The sequence below is a fragment of the Amblyomma americanum genome, chromosome 1, assembly GCF_052857255.1.
Source record: "Amblyomma americanum isolate KBUSLIRL-KWMA chromosome 1, ASM5285725v1, whole genome shotgun sequence".
Taxonomy (NCBI): Eukaryota; Metazoa; Arthropoda; class Arachnida; order Ixodida; family Ixodidae; genus Amblyomma; species Amblyomma americanum.
The window spans coordinates 360,408,256-360,427,686 of record NC_135497.1 but is presented as its reverse complement, the minus strand read 5'-3'; the positions used below and the strand labels follow the sequence as shown (position 1 = coordinate 360,427,686).

The 19,431-nt window shown below is 50.3% G+C and overlaps 1 protein-coding gene across 1 annotated transcript; it reads right to left on the bottom strand.

Annotated features, from left to right (window-relative positions):
• Positions 1-6,743: 6,743 nt before the first annotated feature.
• LOC144100792 (uncharacterized) lies at positions 6,744-15,409 on the bottom strand. The gene is made up of 3 exons (XM_077633656.1): positions 15,047-15,409; positions 12,883-13,098; positions 6,744-6,868 (listed from the first exon to the last, which is right to left on the bottom strand). The coding sequence occupies exons 1-3, from the start codon at positions 15,398-15,400 to the stop codon at positions 6,758-6,760; spliced, it is 681 nt and encodes a 226-aa protein (XP_077489782.1). The 5' UTR covers positions 15,401-15,409; the 3' UTR covers positions 6,744-6,757.
• Positions 15,410-19,431: the final 4,022 nt, after the last annotated feature.

Genomic DNA, 19,431 nt, shown 5'->3' with positions numbered 1-19,431 from the left:
TAAAGGCAGCCGGTCTCAAAAGTCGCAATGACAACGAATGTCAGCGATATAATGTTTTTTTCATTCCTCACGTGAGCAATAAAGAATTTAACGTCACATTCATTGTTCAGCTGCCGAAACAGAAACAGCATGACAGGAAAATTACTGCACAGATCTCGCATTTGCTCTTCAAAACAATTTTGATTCCTTGATCATGTTTTTATTATGCTCAGAGTACTTGGATGGCTGTAAATGATATCCTTTCAAAATGCTGCATAAAGGCACATAGTGCTAACTTAATTCTCGTAGAATGAACATGCAGCTAGCCTTTTGCTGTGGCTCCAACTAGCATTTTGCACCTTATGTAGGGCAAAAATGTATCAAAATTAAGGCAGGCTCATACCAAGAGGTAGGCACTATTTGAGTCGGTACTCCGCTGTTTTTGCACATGTGGCGTGGAAAATAATTTCAATCTAAAATTATATGACTCAAAATAAAATGTGCTGATACTGCTCACGTGCCACACCACCTAACAATTTTCACCATTATTGCTGCAAATTACTAAGGCTCGCCGGGGGCTGAAAACATTTAATTCGATAAGCTACTGTAAAGGTTGCTAACTGAAATAAAATTATTTGATTGCATGTGGTGTGCTGTTCCTCTGTATTTCTAGCATGCTAATAGCATTAACATTTCTTACATGTTCTTACGGGCTGTTTTTCTTCCCACCAAGAAAGAGATCAATGTGTAACCCCATTCCATAGCAATCCTGTGGCCAAATGACTTGCAGAATTTTTGCAGATTCAAAAGCAGCACGCTGCAACAAAAAGTATATGAAAAAGCATAGCATTCCTAAATAACTCCCGAAAAGCTTTCTGAAAAGAGTCATTATAGGGCTTCTCTTGACAGCCATTAGCGGAGCTCTGTAGGAGTGTGGCGGCCATTTCGTTTTTGGAACTCATTACTGAAACAAAAAGATCACATTGCAATGAAATGAATGCATTCAAATGGATTTCTATTTAATTCTTTTAACTAGTTTCAAAATAGAGTTCTTAGTGTTTCTTTTAAAGGACATTAGCCGTGTCCCTATAACAATGCATTGACCAATTAGTTGTTGAAGCATTCTATCCAAATTCTATACACATTCAAAAGCAGCACATTACAATGAAACGAGTGCACTCAAAAGGGTTTCTAAACAAGCTCCTTAGGGAGTTTCTAAAGCAAGTCATAGCAGTGTTTCTTTTAAAGGACGTTAGCCGTGTTCCAATAACCATGCAGTGTCCAAATACTTATTGAAACACTGCAGCCAAATTTTATATAGATTGAAAAGCAGAGCATTGCAATCAAGTGAGTACACTCAAAAGGATTTATAAACAATTTCTCAAGCAGTTTCTAAAGCAGGTCATTAGAGTATTTCTTTTAAAGGACATTAGCCGTATTCCTATAACCATGCGGTAGCCAATGAGTTGTTGAAACTCTGCACAAAAATTCTGTACAGATCTAAAACAAACACATTGCATTCTATTCAGTAAACTTCTAAAGAATCACAAAAGCAATTTTTGTAAGGGCATGGTGTACGTGCCTCGCACGCAAGGCGCTCTCTGATGCAAGAAATGGGTGCTCCAGTTACTCTCTGTATTCCTTGTTGGAAGATGGTGACCGTCATGGCCACGCCATATGACCTCTTTTGTTGCAAAGACCCGGTGCAACGAGACGAGAGCAACGAAGAAGACGCACAAAACCACGCGATGCATTTTCTAAAGTGATGATTTTGAAGCGATGATGCCACATCACATTGTTCAATTGGCATTGCGCCCCTTGCGGCGGAAGACGCCGGCAGGAAGTGAGGACCAGCCGGGTCTACACGCTTTTATTTCCAAAGCACGTGACGAAGAGAGGTATCTGAATTGAGGCAGCAGATTGAGGTGCTGCCTTCCGTTGCTGCAACGCTTCAATGGTCTTCACGCACCCACACTTTCCTTCCGCACCTGTCTTGTCTTTTTTAACGGCCCTCTAGGAATTGATTTTAAATGCGATCCCTCCCGCGGCGGTCTAATTTCGATGGAGGCGAAATTCTAGAGGCCCGTGTACTGTGCGATGTCAGTGCACATTAAAGAACCCCAGATGGTGGAAATTTCCGGAGCTCTTCAGTACGGCGTCCCTAATAACCTGAGTCACTTTGGGACTTAAACGCCCATAAACTAAACAAAGTTCATTCCAAATGCTCTGTAGAAAAGTACCTATAAAGCCAAGTCGAAAGCGCCTTGCAAATGGTAATGCTGTGATGACAAATTTGTTAGGTTAGTAACTGAACCTTTCCATTAGAGTGAGTGGCGATCTTGCTTGGAGCGCGTACTACAGCAGTGCTTCTCCCTAACACCAGGTTATCCTCTCATTTAGCTCAGTGGACTTTGGCAATTTTGCCCAGCTAGCTGTACTCGCAACTATTATTTCCTGTAGAAACGAAAATTACTGAGTGAAACCAATGTCAAACGTATTGGTGCATTTTATTTCGAACGTACTTCCTGCTTGTGGGGACCTGCCCTGCAGCCCCCTGAGTTTGCTTTCCCTCGAGGCACCGTGCAGCGGCGGTCTCACCTCGAGGCTGGGCGCGTTCCCTTGTGAGTTACACTAACTGGCAAGAGAGGGCGCCAGCATCGCTTCGCGGAGACTGCCAAAGCACGCGCGCGGGAGAGGGGGGTCTTCGGCTGGGATAATCGCTGCGAACGGACGCGTCGCTCGCGGCTCCGCTCTTCGCCGGCAGGGCGAAGAAGCGGCGGGGAGACAGGCTCCCGTACTCGTCCCGTCCGGCCTGCGGAGTTTATATCCCTTGCCCTCGCGCGGGCGAACAATCGCTCGGAACCTTGCTGGTGAGTCGGACGACCTCGATTCATTAGCGTGCCTTGTTGCTAGCTGGCATTATTGTTGCTGTAGCAATAAATGCCTGTTTGTGTCAGCCAATGTGTCGTTCCTTTGTTCCCTCAGAGCAAGGCCCGCCGTGGTTGGCATGCGCTCGGTAGCGTACGCGATAACGGGGTGGGGTCCGGGCGGCTTTGAACCGTGTCAGCCGCAATTGAGTGGAGAGAAATACTTATCTCCCCAATTCAAACCCCACATCTGGCAGCCCAACGTAAGGCCTGCTCCTGGAACATTGGACGACTGTCGGTTCGGTTCAAGGAACGCTCTTTGTCCGGACTTGACAACTGCTAGGCCTAGAGTGAATTTTGATCGCTGGGACCTGCGGCATGCCTTCTTGAGTGCGAGGTGTATTGCGCTGCAGCATGTTTGAACTTTTCGACATGCTCAGCACATTTTTTTCCCTGGAGATTCTTCGCGAGAATCCCTTGGTCCGCATCGAGGGAGCGCGAGGCGTAGCGCCCGCGGAGTCGAGAGCCCGAAGCGAGTGAGTACGGAAGCTGCGCGAGTTTCTGTATATATTTTCTCTACTGTATCTTTTTCGACTGTGGGAGTCGCGCGTCCGGGAGCCGGGTGGCCTGGGGCCACGGGTGCCGCTACGAGCTCGCTGGTATTGCAGCTCGGCACCGGGCGCTCCGACACCGTCCGATACGGTGGGCGCGGACCGCTCAGAAGCTGCTTTGTGCAGTGAGCGGGGGAGGACCACCCCACAAAGCTGACGTCTCCTAGCGGCTGCGCGCACATAACCTGTTTCGGGTCTTTGTGGCGGTCACGGTCGTTGTCAGTGGTAGTTAGGCCTGAGGCTTTTCGGAGCTGCCTGCACCACGTTAAAAGAGACACGACCACCGGACCGTGTCGTTGAGAGGGGGCGCACTTTGCTGCCCGCCCGTTTTTTTTGTAACCTCGCACGAACTGAGCAGTCTAGTTCAACTCAAGAAAGGGCTTTGTTCACTCGAACTTTGCGTTTGCACAGCCGCCGACACCCTTTGCTAGCGAGTTAGGCATTGTGCCACGACGCCCTTGCGGATGCCGTTTCCCCTCCCGTGACCTACGTTAAAGGCACGCCGAGAGCGTTTCGGCAATTTTGCAGATCCGGTGGAGCCACCCAGGCTTGCTGTCCGGTGCACATCGTCTTGCTGCGACGGAGCGGCCTGTATCCTGTTCGCCTCATCCATCCGGGGAAGCTGTGGCGAGACCAGTCAGCAGTCACCTTCGGCTGCTGCTGCCCTGGCGACTACTGCAGTATCCTGGCCTGCAGTTTTCCCACCAGCCTTCGATTCGCGGGCCTCCGGACACGGTAGTCCGCGGGCCATACGAGTCGTCCCAGCGGAGACCTTCACGCCGACTTCGGAATACCGCGGAAGTCTGCGTGGACGCTGTCGGCGTGACCTCCGCTGCAAGACGTGCCTCAAGGACATGAAGACCAGGAGACTCCTCCATAGCATGTACCTTCAGGCGCGTGGGTCTATTTAAGGTTGGGGGGATGTGGGGACCTGCCCTGCAGCCCCCTGAGTTTGCTTTCCCGCGAGGAACCGTGCAGCGGCGGTCTCACCTCGAGGCTGAGCGCGTTCGCTTGCGAGTTACATTAACTGGCAAGAGAGGGCGCCAGCATCGCTGCGCGGAGACTGCCAAAGCCCGCGCGCGGGAGAGGGGGGGTCTTCGGCTGGGATAATCGCCGCGAACGGACGCGTCGCTCGCGGCTCAGCTCTTCGCCGGCGGGGCGAAGAAGCGACGGGGACACAGGCTCCCGTACTCGTCCCGTCCGGCCTGCGGAGTTAATATCCCTTGCCCTAGCGCGGGCGAACATTCGCTCGGAACCTTGCTGGTGAGTCGGACGACCTCGATTCATTAGCGTGCCTTGTTGCTAGCTGGAGTTATGTTGCTGTAGCAATAAATGCCTGTTTGTGTCAGCCAATGTGTCGTTCCTTTGTTCCCCCAGAGCAAGGCCCGCCGTGGTCGGCGAGCGCTCGGTAGCGTACGCTATCACGTGGTGGGGTTCGGGTGGCTTTGAACCGTGTCAGCCGCGGTTTAGTGGGGAGAACGTACTTATCCCGCCACACTCTGGCTCCCAGCGGCAGTCCGCCTCTTCACTCGTTGTCGCTCCTCCTCCCGCCGCCTCAATTCCTGCCTGTGCACTTGCCCCGTGAAATGTGCTTGAATATAAACGGCCCGGGGTGCCACTGGACTACGTGCCACGGCTTTTCTGTGGTCACACCGTGGCGGACCACGACCGCGTATCGGCGAGAGCAGGGCTCCCTGTGCCAGATGGCGCCGGCTACTACCATATGTGCCGGGTGGCCGTTTATTTTCAAGCACATTTCACGGGGCAAGTGCACAGGCAGGAATTGAGGTGGCGGGAGGAGGAGCGACAATGAGTGAAGAGGCGGACTGCCGCTGGGAGCCAGAGTGTGGCGGCACTGCCGGCGGCGAGCGATCTTTCCGACGTCGAGCTTGCGGCGCTGTGCCGCCGGAGGGCGGAGGCCAGCCCGGCGTTCGCCGCGCTGTTGGCCCCCGGAGCGCCGGCGCCTAGCGGCGGCCAGGCAAGTGATCCACCGGGATCGGAAACTCCAGGCGAGGAGGTGTCGGGCTGCGGGTCCTCTTCGGGATCGTCGAGCGTCGTCGACGTCCTCATGCTCAACTTTGACGACCTTGTGGAGGACATGGGACCGCCGTCAATAAATCGTCCACCGGGACCCTGATGGCAGCAGAGGCGCGAGTTGGCCGCCGACAGGCCCAATGGGCCGCGCCACCGAACATTATGAGGCTGCAGGCCACCTGTCAGCTGGTCTTTTGTAGAGTGTACAGTGTAGTTAGTTTTGTGTTGCAAGTGTTTGTTTTCTGTTCTTATTTGTTTGTCGTTTCTGTTATGGCTGGAACTGAAGTGTGGTAGTTTTATATGGATTAATATTTTTTATTTTTTTATTTTGCCGCACGCTTTCGCCGATGGGTAGGAGGGTATTTAAGGAGAGGAGGATGTGGGAAGCCTGCTAGATTCCAGCCGTGGCGTCTGCGCGGCATCCCGCGTCGCTCTCTTTCCCTTTCTCCCGCCTCGGGCGGCAGAGAGACGGCTGGTGGCTAATCGCTGTCATTCGGCCGCAGCTCCGCCCCCGGCTTCCCAAGGACCTTTGCCATTGGTGACTTTTGGCGGGAATTCGGAACCCGTTTGGGGGGGGGTCGCGCGGCGCGCGACCGTCCGAGCGGGGCCCAGAGAGAGAGGCCCCCTCCGAGACAGCGTAAGGTGCGTACGTTACTGTTCGTCCGGGCCTTCCTCTGCCTTTCGGACCAGTTCATACTCGAGCTCGCCAGCGTGGGTCCTCGATCCGCCGCGGCTCGAGCCTGTCCAGGGGTCCAACGACCTCTGACAGGCGCACCTTGCGTTGACTGCCGACTCTCTCTCGCAAACGGCCCAACGGCCGACACGAGAGAGATCACAGCACTGCCGCGGGGACAATCTCCTGCAGCGGCGTGCTAGCGGCGCGCATTTCTCTTGTTGCCCCGAGCGCGCACCGGAGCCTTGCTCTGAGCGCGCCCCGGGACGGGGTGACTGTTGATTGCGTGTGTGTACCGCTGGAGGACGGCGTCAATAAATGTCTCCTTTGTGAACTTGGAGGCCTGCTTCTTGCGGCGAGCCGCTCTCCTCTCTGCAGAGGTTGAACGCCGCCGCAGCTGTGCCTCAGGGTGCGTGTGGTGACGGCTGATCGGGGCCCTTGGCTCGCGCGAAGCTCAAACACGCGGTGGGTAGTGGCCTGTGCCTACTGAGAAACCCACGTGCTTCTTTAAAAGATGCCACTGATTCTTAAGAGTTTTAATGAAGAAACACCACTAAGAGCTTTATATATACGCTTCCATTTGAAATAGACATCTAATAACTGGTAATATAAAGTCCTGGTACTAAATCCTCAAAAGTACCGCCTTCACCCACAAGGCAGCCACAAGAAGACTCCGAACCGGGTGAAGCGCGTCCTGCTGCGACCTGCGTAGAAGAAATGAGTGCATGAGGCTAAATACATGAAATAGTTTGCATGGCAAACAACAGCTACTGTAAAATATTTTCTCCGGAAGCAGCATTTCGTAATTCTTGAGATCTGAAAAACAGACACACTTGCGAAATATGGCTTTGGCTGACAGAAGTAAGTTGATGAGGGGGGGTCAGCACATTTGCGCGTACAGTCTACCGCATTGCCGATATTCGAGCAGCTTTCGCTAATCCCCTGCAGAGATAGCTTTCGGCATGTATTGCTAGTGGGCGGGCAAAAGCAGCAGTAGGTAACACTACTCGTCGCGGCTGCCGCAGCGGCTGTAATTTCTAGAGGTCGAAATGAAAACCTGCTCAGTTCCAGTTGAATTTAAAAATATAATAGAACCATAATATTGTACAACCGTCCCGTAAGCATCCCTGGAAGTTTTGCTACAGTCTTGTGGAAAAAGATTGCGTCTCGATATAATGCAGTACGTGCATAAAGAGCCATTGCTAAACTGAATATCATAATGAGAAATACCAGCTCCATATAGTAACTACTCCAAAAAAGCTCGAAAGGAACTAAGTTAGTTGTAAAGATATCTGTGGCGTATATCACGCTTTATTCTGTCCCCAATGTCACCTGTAACCTTATAAAAATTTCTTTAAACAGTCCATAGATTCCTGAAATAGACTGTCCATAGATATAGACTGTCCATAGATTCTGTCTACAAAGTCTATAGAGTCTCTATACATAAATCCTAGAGGAGTCTACAGGCAATACAAATCCTATAGACAGTGTATAGACTTTCTAAAGATTTATGGGCATACACATTTAGAACATTTTGGTCTATGTAAACTGTATAGACTATGAAGAGACAAAGGAATATCTATAGAAAAGCCATAGAGTCATAACAAGTCTATAGACAGTCTAAAACCATTTCTGCAAGGTGCTCTCTCAAAATGTCGAGCTGCCTGCTTCAGTATTTATTTGTCTGGGTACTCCTGCTTTCACTGGCTCCGTTTGGCTCATGTATCCGATGCGCATGCTCTCAATTAAAGGTAAAAACTGCCGGCGAAAACGCACAAGTCAGCGAAAAACGCCAAATAATTATAACTGGGACCTTGAATCAAGCCTTTGACGAGATATTGACGGGCAGAAAAATGTCACCAATCTGCACTGAAGTGAGCCAACATGGCATGGGAAAGGGCCTTGGGAATTGGTTGAGCGAAAATTCGGGGAAAATTGGAGCATGTTATAAATGTTGCTAAAAACTAGAAAAGCATTGAGTGTCACTACTTCTCAGCGAGAGGTTTCAGCCTTGGTGGGTTCAACGAGCTTTCTGGCGGAAGCCTGCGCCGATTATTCCGACTGTTGTATTACTTTGCACTCGCTCTTTAAAACCAAATTATCCTCTGCATTGAGAACTCTGGAGTACTAAAAAAAATTCCTCCGAAAACTAAGCGCGCTCGATTAGCAATACTATGATTTTTATGCGCTTCAGCGTGGCAACAGTAAAAAGAACGCCTGGATTTGTGTTTTACACTCTCCCAAGTTGTCTGGAAATTCATATGAGCAGCTTAGATGCTGAGCCATACTGCAGTAGAGAATGCCGGATATCATATTCATTGATGTATGTGAGAGAGGCGAGCGTGTAAAGTAGTGTTCAATTGCCTGAATTTTGTACGTATTTCTGCTGCAGTCGCTCGGAACGGCTAGGCACGAAAAAATTAGCAGTGGCTTAGCTCGGCTATGACAGGATATACGTAGCGAGAGGCACGTTTCCCTAGCTGACCTTGTTGTGGTCACTATGTTTAGCAATGAGAGACATTGGACCCCATCTCGGCGGCTATGTGCCGTCCATTTCGCTTGGCAGTCTGGCATCTCCGTTTGGCAAGCCGTTCCTCTCTCTGTTCGGGTGTCTCCGTTGCTCTCTTCCCCTTCTTATGCTCATTCTCTTTCTTGAGTAGCCAAGTGCCAGGCGACAACCTCAGGATCGGAAGAGTTAATATTCTCTTGTCTATACCCCTGTTTAGCAGCGGCTGGACCCTCCTTCTCTGCGTCCACGTCAAACGTTGTGATACAGCCGCTCATTACATCTCCGCCTACTAAACTAAATGCTGCGCACGCGACGCGAGGATCATGTGATAGAGCGGCGTGCTACGAGGCGGCGAAGAAGCGCGCTGCGCACCTGTGGGGTCTCTCTGGTTACCATGCTATCGGCATATGTGCACAACTGCTCATCCGAGTGACGAAGGTGGAGCGGGCGCGCGGGCGCGGCACGCTGCATCTGCTGCTCCTCTCCGGTTGCCATGATAACGGCGCATGCGCACAACTTTCCTCTCGCAGCCACCGCAATATGCTCGACTGGTAGCCCAGTGTAGCTCTCGCTACAAAAGAGGTTACTTTTGAATGATACGCAATAACGTTACGAGCAGGCTACGTACCCTGCAGTAATTAGGATGCCTGCGTTCGTTCAGTACAATTCCCGCGACGCTGCTTCCTGCTAGCTTTTTCGTGAACATACTTAGTTCAGAATTCGATGCTGCTTCGTAACAAATGAAAGTTACCATAGCCATATTGGGCACAACCCCCTTTCTGGTTTTCTGGATCAGGAAATCATTATAGAGGATATATAATGAAAGCAAAGATTGCGAACAGAAAAGTAAAATCGCAGCACTGTTTCTATGCCACAATATATATATGTGTGTGTGTGTGTGTGTGTGTGTGTGTGTGTGTGTGTGTGTGTGTGTGTGTGTGTGTGTGTGTGTGTGTGTGTGTGTGTGTGTGTGTGTGTGTGTGTGTGTGTGTGTGTGTGTGTGTGTGTGTGTGTGTGTGTGTGTGTGTGTGTGTGTGTGTGTGTGTGTGTGTGTGTGTGTGTGTGTGTGTGTGTGTGTGTGTGTGTGTGTGTGTGTGTGTGTGTGTGTGTGTGTGTGTGTGTGTGTGTGTGTGTGTGTGTGTGTGTGTGTGTGTGTGTGTGTGTGTGTGTGTGTGTGTGTGTGTGTGTGTGTGTGTGTGTGTGTGTGTGTGTGTGTGTGTGTGTGTGTGTGTGTGTGTGTGTGTGTGTGTGTGTGTTGCACCTTAGCCGAGATCTGCACCTTAGTTCAGCTGTATCCACGAGAAATAAATAAATAGTTTCTGTGGAATCGAGAAACTTTATATGCTGGTACCCTCCTCACACTTACCCGTCTGACGCAGCTTTGACGATATAAGGTCTGCCTAAATTGCCTTCATTTTACCCTTTTTCAGTTGCCAAAGGTAGCGAAGAGAAGAAACTAGAGCACACCAAACTTTTAACAGAGAGAAACAACAGTAAAATGAGCTTTTGGGCGAGTTGGTAACTTGTCTTAGGCATAGCAGCAGCGCGAAAAAACAGACACAAGAGAAGAATAGACACCGTCTTTGCGTGTCTCTCGGTGTTTATTCTTCTCTTGTGTGTGATTTTTTGCGCTGCTAATATGCCGAAGAGAGAAACAAGGTTAGTCAAAGCCAGATATATCGAGATCGAAGGAGAACGCAATATAGTTCGATCTATAAAAATGGTAATAGATATGCTAATCTGTAACTTAGAATAAGACCGCATTACAGGCATGCCAGTGACGCAATTCTGGAAGCGCACACCTCACTAGGCCTAACCTACTACGCATCAAAGATGTAGCGGACAATGCTTTAAACTAGCTACTGCAGATGACGTCTATTCCTGTTACCAGCGCACTCCAGAAAAAAGAAATCGCATTAAAATTAAGGTACAGTTCGTTTCCGCAAACCTTTCAGCAGAGAAGCCACGGCCGCAGCTAGTATTTAGTTATGCCGGCTACCCCGCATGAAAACGCTGTTCCGTGAAAAACGAGTGCAAGAGGCCGAAGGCCATCCAAAAGCAGACCACACGTTCACCTCAACACTCAGCTTCAAATTTATAGCGCTGCCAGCAGATGCCCAATGCCAAGAATTTGACCCGTTTCGACGTGCGAAAAGTGATGAAACAGCGCCGTTAGGAGAAACGCCACTTGGAGGGGCGCGGGGCGCAGGTCGATATAGCGAATGACCGACAAAATCGGAGTTCGATATAGTGCGCAACTTCCATGTACTTTCACACAGGACTTTCAAAGGGATAATGTGTGTGTTGGCAATCGCTAATAATTCGATATATCCGGGCTCGGCTCTACAAATGATTGCGGAGAGAACGCAGACGCACATTATAGGACGAAACATGCAAAGAAGTGAAACCGACGACATCCCACAGCATTCTGCTGCGCGCGGCAGACAACATCTGTTGAGACACCTGTCAGTACAATTGAAATATGCCTCACATGTTTCATACTTTTCGAAACATCACTGTCAGAAAGAACGAAACAACTGCTAGGTACTTTCAGTTTGAGTTTCCTTTCCGCAGCCCCTGCGTCAGCTGAGCTTCTGAACAAGACGAAAAAAATGTTTTTGATGAGGGGAACGAAAATTGGCCGACGACTGAGCTTCGCAGTAATAAGATTTGTGAGCGCAGCTGCTGTCGTTTTTGAACCATAGGCGACCGCAGGCGCAGCCCGCTGATTAATATATCCTCGTGGTCACGATCAAACGGACTGACAATGAATCCATCTAAAAATAAAATAATTATTTTCAGCACGAAAAATAAACCATTTCAAGCAAATTAAGCCACAACCTACGAAGCACAGCGCAATTTAAATTGCATAATCACATAAAATGATTGCAGTCACATTTAACAGTACATTAAGAAGGTACTTGCATACTGTTATTATTCGGAATAAATTTCCCCAGTAGCTGGGGCGAACACAGGATGTCGTCCTTTCCTTCTAACTTGTGTTAAGCTACAAATATATCATGCATTATCTGTTTCCCAAATACACTCTCCAACCATGTCTGGAGCACCGCAATGAATACTTTTTTGCCGCCGGCCGCCGCGCTGCCGTGTGACCTGAATTCACGCTACTGCTTTTCTCCTCGCGCTGTCTTCACTATCTCCGTCTGTTTTTTTTCCGCTCCGTTCTGCGTTCTCTCTTTTTCATCCTCCAATGCTCTCATTCGCTTCGTTACGCCGAGGCCGACGCCGAGGCATGCCCTTCAACGCAGGAACAAACGCTACATAAAGGCCAAGCAAGCACAACTAAAGCGGCCGTGGTGAACAAAAGCGAAAGGCCCTGGTTATATACCTACCACCGCCATGAACGGGTGATTTGAGGAGCCAATGGAGTGAGTGCAGCAAGCAAACCATACGCTAAGAAAACACCATGATTTAAAATAGTTATTTTTCTTCTAAATTTCCCTTTTCGAAACACGCGGCGCCTAAATTGAGACCTCAACGGTGGTTCATACCTGTGTTAAAATACATTTCACTGTTGATAACGGTAAGCGGTTGGATGCTACATTATAGAGACTTCTGGCATAGCGCGCACCGTCCGCTGCTACTTACCGCCTACCGCCCACCGACAGTTCGCACGTGCTGATCGCAAGCAACGCGGCAGGCGTGCGCGCAGCTAGCAGCCACCTGGCGCCATCTAGCGGCCTTAGAGCAACCTGCACATGCGCAGGAGCAGCGATACGCACGTTTGCTAAGTCTCTTATTGCTGGCGTATAGCGTCACCCACCAAGAAAGAAAAGAGAACGGGATGACCACAGCTCTGCAGTCTTACGTCCTCTCTTCGTCCTTGATGTGTTACATTGCACACCAGCCATTTTCCTGCGTCAGTTTGATTATAGTCATTTCTTGGGAAACAAACAACACACCATGTCTCTTGCCCGTCCTGTATTCAGTCGAAAGGAATTTGAAAGGGAATGTTGAAGCGGGCGCAAGACGGCACCTCCGGTCAAGCTTGGATGCGAAGTGCGTGTATCCAGCTTCTATCGAATTGATAACAACCCACTCTATTTCGTGCACCAAAACTGGGCACTGCGGTTGGCCAGGCAGCGGAGGAGGGGATAATCTGTCGAGCATTCGTGATCATAAACCTTATGACTCCGTTCACTGTAGTTTTGAGGAGCACTATGCAAGCGCATCTGAGATGCTACTCACGAAATTGTGCGGGTCAAAGCAGAAGCAGCAGCACAGGCGAGACACCCGTGATTCTAGCCTCGGCCGCTGCGTCCGAGCCGTCCTCCTCATTGGCGCCCTGCCAGCCCTGTTGCAGTGGTGGTTGCGGAGGTGACTGGCGCAGCCGATGGCGCTTTCCGCGAAATTTCGGCGAACAGCAGACACAGTTCTGGCTCCCCGCACGCCGGTGAGCCAAGCCTGAGCCGTTGATTCCGTCAGACATAGTAGAAAATGACGTCCAATGAAGCACTTGCGTATATAAATCAGCTATAGAACTGTCTCAAACATTCGCGTCTTAAAATCGAAACAGTAGTTCCTAGGCGTAAAAAAGAAGCTGCAAAAGGGTGAAATGAAAAACCATGAAGTGGTCGAGGGGCCCTCCGGACGCCAAAATTTTGTTCAGAGCTTTCCCCAACATTTTCCGATTCATCGCTGATAGTTCCTCTGTCATCACTGCATCGTTGTCGGTTGATCCCAGATCGATTATCTTTTTCACTGTCACAGATGCTACTCAGGGACTTATTTCCCGCTCTTGGTTATATCCTGCTTAGTTGCCGATGGGCGGGGTATGCCACTCATCCCATGCTCCAAATTTAGAATATCAGTGCGGTCCTGCAACTTCTTGTCCTCGACGGTTTTAAAGATCACTAACGGTTCCACGGGTTATTAACACGAATGCAGGTCGGCCGCATCCAGCCTCACATTAGGCAGGGCTGAGAAAGAAATGCATTTGCAAATGTGCGGCATGTGCGCTTCTTGGGCAATAAGAAGGACATTCAGAGGGATTATAAATGGGGGCTGGCAGCCGTACTTTACTAGTCCTCCGACCGCAAAAGCGTAGTAAATACAGAACACATAGAAAAAATTTACTGCACAAAATTGTCTGTAAACCGCTCTGCAAATCGGGTTAGTTGAGTTGAATCTTGAGAGCCCCAGCCTAGCATTTACGTGAGGCAACGCAATTCAAAGTGTTGGAGCTGGCTGTTCTGCATTGCTAAAAGAATTTGATTCGAGATATAAAGACGCGTGCTTATGGTTCCAGGGAGTGACTTAGTATTGATAAGCACGCTCTAGCAAGGTACATGTAATCACTGAATGTATGGGGCACTGCAGCACCAGCTACATGTCTAAACATGAAGAGGTGTAAGGCGTTTTTAGAGAATCACAGTAGATGGATACTTTCCCAAGTATATGCGGGAGCTCACTGCAACCTGTCCGCAGGTCAACAAGCGCTTCCATTTACAGAGCTAGCTCTACTAGCCTGATTCTAGCTGTTTTGCTTCGTCGATGTCGTCGGCGGTCCGCATATATTATTCTGGAGCCTCATGTGCATCCAATATACAAAGCTGCAGATTGAGGCACGGCCCCCTACGGCCACTCTACCGCTTCGGGGGAAGGCCAACATGGGAACAGAATTCGCACCGGATGCGCTAACCCGGACAGTGGTTCAGAGCACAGACTGGTCCTCAGCGATGAACGCACCCAATCATTTATATATGGTAATCAGGATATTAATGCTTGAGTGGTAGCAGCAGTCATGCGCGTTATCTTTGGTGGCGCTGATTACGCCACGGTTATAAATCCACTGTTTAGCTCTGATTACGCGTCGTACCCTCAGGATGAGCTTCTACATTTTCAGTGTTAGCTGCTCTCCTGGCGAAGAAGCAATGACGCTGTGTGGGGATAATGAGATTGCTGCTGACGACAGAAGGAAAGCGGAACGCGGCGCGTTGATCTGTGACCAGAATTGACTGTGGAAAGATGATCTGCTCTTTCCTAAGTCACGAAATTTTCAGGGTTGCAAAATTTGAGTGCGTGTGATCGCGGCTGGTGCGAACATTGGTCAGAAAAGTGACTGATGAAATTGGGCTGAAAACGATAGCTTTAGGTCACAGGACAAGAGAAAGTAGACGAGTCAATGGCTAATTGCGCATGAAGATTTCTAAGCACATGCGGAACTGTCTAAGAACGACGAGTGCCGTTTGCAGAAAAATGGAATTTACGTATCACTGGTTCCTCGCGGCTCACATTCTCAAATATGACTATATGGCCAAGTAATGGACAGCGTTGAAAAAATACTACGACCAATATATGAGGAGAAATATTGCAATTTCTACATCCTGCCCGATGTAAAAAAAAAACTCACCAGATAACCCAAGCCGCACAGGTCATCGGCCAAAATATTGCAACAGGATGGTCCCATCCTGGTCTTTTGTAGGGCGGGCCTTTGCCAATACGGCTCCAATGTTGGGCCAATTACTTGTGCTGCTTGGGAAGCCTTCGCCGTCAAAGCACCGTGGTGGTCGACGGGCGGACGGCTGATAGCTCCGCCAGGTTTGCCGCTCTCCGGTTTGTGTAGCCTCGGTGGCCAGGGACTCGCAGCCCGGTGGCGGCGGCCGCCATCACCTCGGGATTCTCCGTGTTTGCTGCCGCAGCGTCGGACCGAGACGACGAGGCCCAGGCGGAGCTCGGAGACCGGCGGCCGCCCAGTTGACCACATCGCCGAGCCCGCTTCGTAGCCGGAGTTCCCGAGGCAGGAGGAGAACCGTTTCTCGACGACGCCACGCCAACGCCGAGGAGTCGGGAGCCCCGGCGGTGCTGCGGACGTTGAGAGAGCACGGGCGGGAGAAGCGGTGTTCAAAGAGGCACTGTTCATGGCTGCTCGCCGCTAAACAAGGGTTGCTCGGCGTAGTGCCTACGTTCGAATCACCGAATGCAGCACGAGGAGGGCGGAACCCGTGGGCACGAGCGATTTTTCTTTCTATTCTGTCTCCTCTTCTTCATGGCTCTTAATAATAATAATTGGTTTTTTAGGTAAAGGAAATGGCGCAATATCTGTCTCATATATCGTTGGACACCTGAACCGCGCCGTAAGGGAAGGGATAAAGGAGGGAGTGAAAGAAAGGTAGAATAGGTGCCGTAGTGGAGGGCTCCGGAATAATTTCGACCAACTGGGGATCTTTAACGTGCACTGACATCGCACAGCACACGGGCGCCTTAGCATTTTTCCTCAATAAAAACGCAGCCGCCGCGGTCGGGTTCGAACCCGGGAACTCCGGATCAGTAGTCGAGCGCCCTAACCACTCAGCCACCGCGATGGGGTTGGCTCTTACGCAATGTTACGTTTGGAGACACCAACATGCCAAGAATATTCAAGCCACTGGGAGTTATCAATCGACAGGAGCTTCAAAGAGCGGTCGACGGGGTTGCGGCGCCACGAATGCAGGTGATGGCGTCTACAAAGGACCTTGTCCCCCCCCCCTGCTGTTTACGGGGTGAAACGGCCGTCCGCTGCCTGAGAACGGCTTTGGTGAACCTGTCGTTTGTTCTCAACGCAGAACCCACCCGGGACATTATGACGTCTTTCTCCCGGAGGGGACGGCGGGGGAACCGGCGAACGGCGAGGGGCTGCAAATGAGCCGTGGCAAATGCGGCCGTGTTTGACTAAGCCAACAACGCCGGAATCCTCGTGCTTCGAAAACAACCTCGCCTTAGACTAAGTGCTTTTCCTTATACGTTGAACCTTCTGCAAACTGCAGCGGCAACCTTTCGTTCCCACGCTACCGCTGTAAAGTGTAGGTGACTGACCTTCGACGCTGCCATGGGGCCCCCTTCGGGCTATTCATCACTGCTGCCTGGACAGCGCGGACCATAACTTGCCAGAAGTGGCAAGAGTGTGTTGTTGGGGGCGTCCTGGAAGGTGTACTCTAAAGACTGGACAAGTGATCGACGTCACAGTGATTGGACGCATTTTTAATGAACTAAATTCCCCAACTAAGGACCTGGGAACAGGGGACCCTATTTAGGCAGCGATCTGGCGTGTGATCGTCAGCTCCCGATTCACTCTTTCGAACTATGTAAAAATGTAAATAAACCCTCTCAGTCTCTTCTCCACCTCGAAGACCCTCTCATCTCTTCGTCCCCCCAGAACAGCAGTCTCCCGATCCGGAAACCGGGGACACCGACCTTGGCGAGAGACGGCACAGGCAAACCAGGGGCCCGCATCTCTAACGACTCGTGGCAGCGGTGGGATCGACGCGTATTCCCCAAATACCGGTTCCCTACTACGGGATAGAAGCCCCACATCTAACAACCGGTGGCAGTGGTGGGATCGAAGCGCAATCCCCCAAAATCGGTGGTCTGCTATTGGGACAGCAGCCACCCCGACGTAGCAACTGGTGGCAGTGGTGGGATGGACCGTGCGACATCGTGCTTTCTCAATCGGTAAGCGTTTCGGCATTTTGCTATAGGATTCGTCAGGCTTCAGATTGTGAGCGAATAATCTAGAATCACTGGGAAGTGTATGTCAATTGAGAAAGAGTAATCTCACGACATTTTGCAGATAGCATTGCCAAAGCGGAGAAAGCGTTGTCATGGACCTTATGAAATTGTCAAAGTCGGACTTGCTGTTGTTATGCGAGAAACTGTCAATAGAAGTACAAGGGAAAAAGGAATCTTCGATCATCCTCAGATCTTCTCAGATCCTCCGACCTTCCTCCATCACCCTCCAATGGGTTCCTAAATCTTGTAATATTGTAAAATAAACCCCCTGTACAGTTTGCTTCCTAACCAAGTCCGACAACGTCATTCGGAGAAGGGACCTGCGGCGCTGAAAGAGTCAGCTCACTCAAGGACCCCTCATCTCCAACAACTGGTGGCAGCGGTGGGACCGACCATGCGGTTTGGTGTTGCTTCTTCGGGTGAGTGCTTGAGCTTTGCATGAGATTCGCCAGGCTTCAAATGTTTGGGTTAATACTTTGCACTGATGGGAATCGAGGGAAGTTGTTTAGTGAGACAAGTGTGTGTAGCTCACGTCAACAGTTGTTCAGCAAAGAAAAGGCTCAGAGCAGCAAACATGGATCTAATGAAGTTGCTAAGGACCGATTTGCTGTCATTGTGCGATGATTTGGGTGTAGACGCAGGGGATAAGATCAAAAACTCGAACATTTGCAAATTGCTCTTGGAAACTGCCGAGGAAGGAGTAATTATCGATACGTGGGAGCTCCTCAATGCAGAGCGAAAGAAAAAAGATGAGCGAAAGCAAGAGAAAAATTCGAGCCAATGGCTAGCGGCCGAGTGAGAGGAACGGGAGCTCAGAAGATTACAGCTCGCGTATGAGCTTAAGAAACTGGAAGATGAGATCTCGAGAGGCAAGACTCCAGAGAGAGCGAGTCAGGCCGGATCGTTTCAGTTGAACAGACGTGACGACGTAAAACAGTATTGTGAAACAGCGCACAACCTGCATGAAGATTGCGGAGCTGTAAGTGTGTCGAAACGCAGTATCAAAAGCCACGCTGAGACAGAGGACGAAAGCTCAATTGCAGACGAGCAGGGCGTTTCAGGGGTAAGCGCTCTGGCCGATAAGCGGGCGGTGGAGGACTGCCTTCAGGAAAGCGAACTGCCCAACTCGGGGGCAGCGGAAGGTCCGTCTGTCAGCAGTGTGGAGCTGACACTGACCTGCGAAGGCAAAGTGGCCAGTTTGCAATTGGATAATGGTCTCCGAGCAGAAAACTAGATGAATCTAGTTGTGGTCAGGATGCGCAAACAGAAGTGTCTAGGCGTAAAAAAAGGTATGTATAGGGCAAGGACCAAGAAAAAGCGGTTGAAATGTCAAGCCCTAAATCCAGGGGCGCAGACAGGTGCTAACGTTAGCATAGATAAATGTGCGGCAGAAGGGGAAGAAAAGACTTCCCGCATGGGACCTTGTAAATTTTCAGCTTTAGTTACTGGTCAGGCGGCACGCGCAGGTGCTTCTGAAGGTGACCGCAGTAACAGAAAGAGAAAAACGCGTCTACCAAGCAGAACAGGAGCGAGGTTCTTGAAAGGGCATCGGCCAGCGTTAAGACCCAGACAACCCCGACCTGACAGAAAGGCGGTAAAGAAAAAGGCAAAGTGGCAGGAAAGATCAGAGGGCGCTAGTTTGCGGGACACCGGGCGCATGCGAGCTCAGGGGTCGAGCAATAGAGACCACGCATGCAGGTGTGTTCGACGCGCACACTTGAGAAGGATGGGTTCTTCACTTTCCGCACTGTATTCGAGGAAGCGCGCAGGACGAACAGGTAGCCGGGCTTGGTTGGAGTGAGAACAGAGCAGCTTCTCGCTCCGGTCGCTGACCGTCGGCCGGAATCGGTTATCGGCACTGCATGAGCGCGTCGCGGGGCTGTTGAGATGACAGTAGCAATCAGGGATGTCTTTTTTCAGTTTCCCTTTGTCACGAGTTGACAACATTACAATCAGTCAGAGCGCGACCCCGGCGGGCGCGGCTGAAAGACTAATCCTTTCGACGCGGGGGTGGTGAGCCATGTTTCACCCCGCGTAGCCATTCGAAGTAGCTGTTTTTTTTATTATTCCTCTTTCGTTTGTGTGCGTGTAAAATCGGGGAAAGAAATGCTACTTTGTTTTAGGTTAAAAATTTAGATTTGATCAAGTGTTACTGTTTTCTTTACACTTAAATAAAGTTAATTGTGCGATTGGGTTAGAAAGGACGTCTGTCAATTTCAGATGCTACCAAGTGATAAAGGCACTCACAGG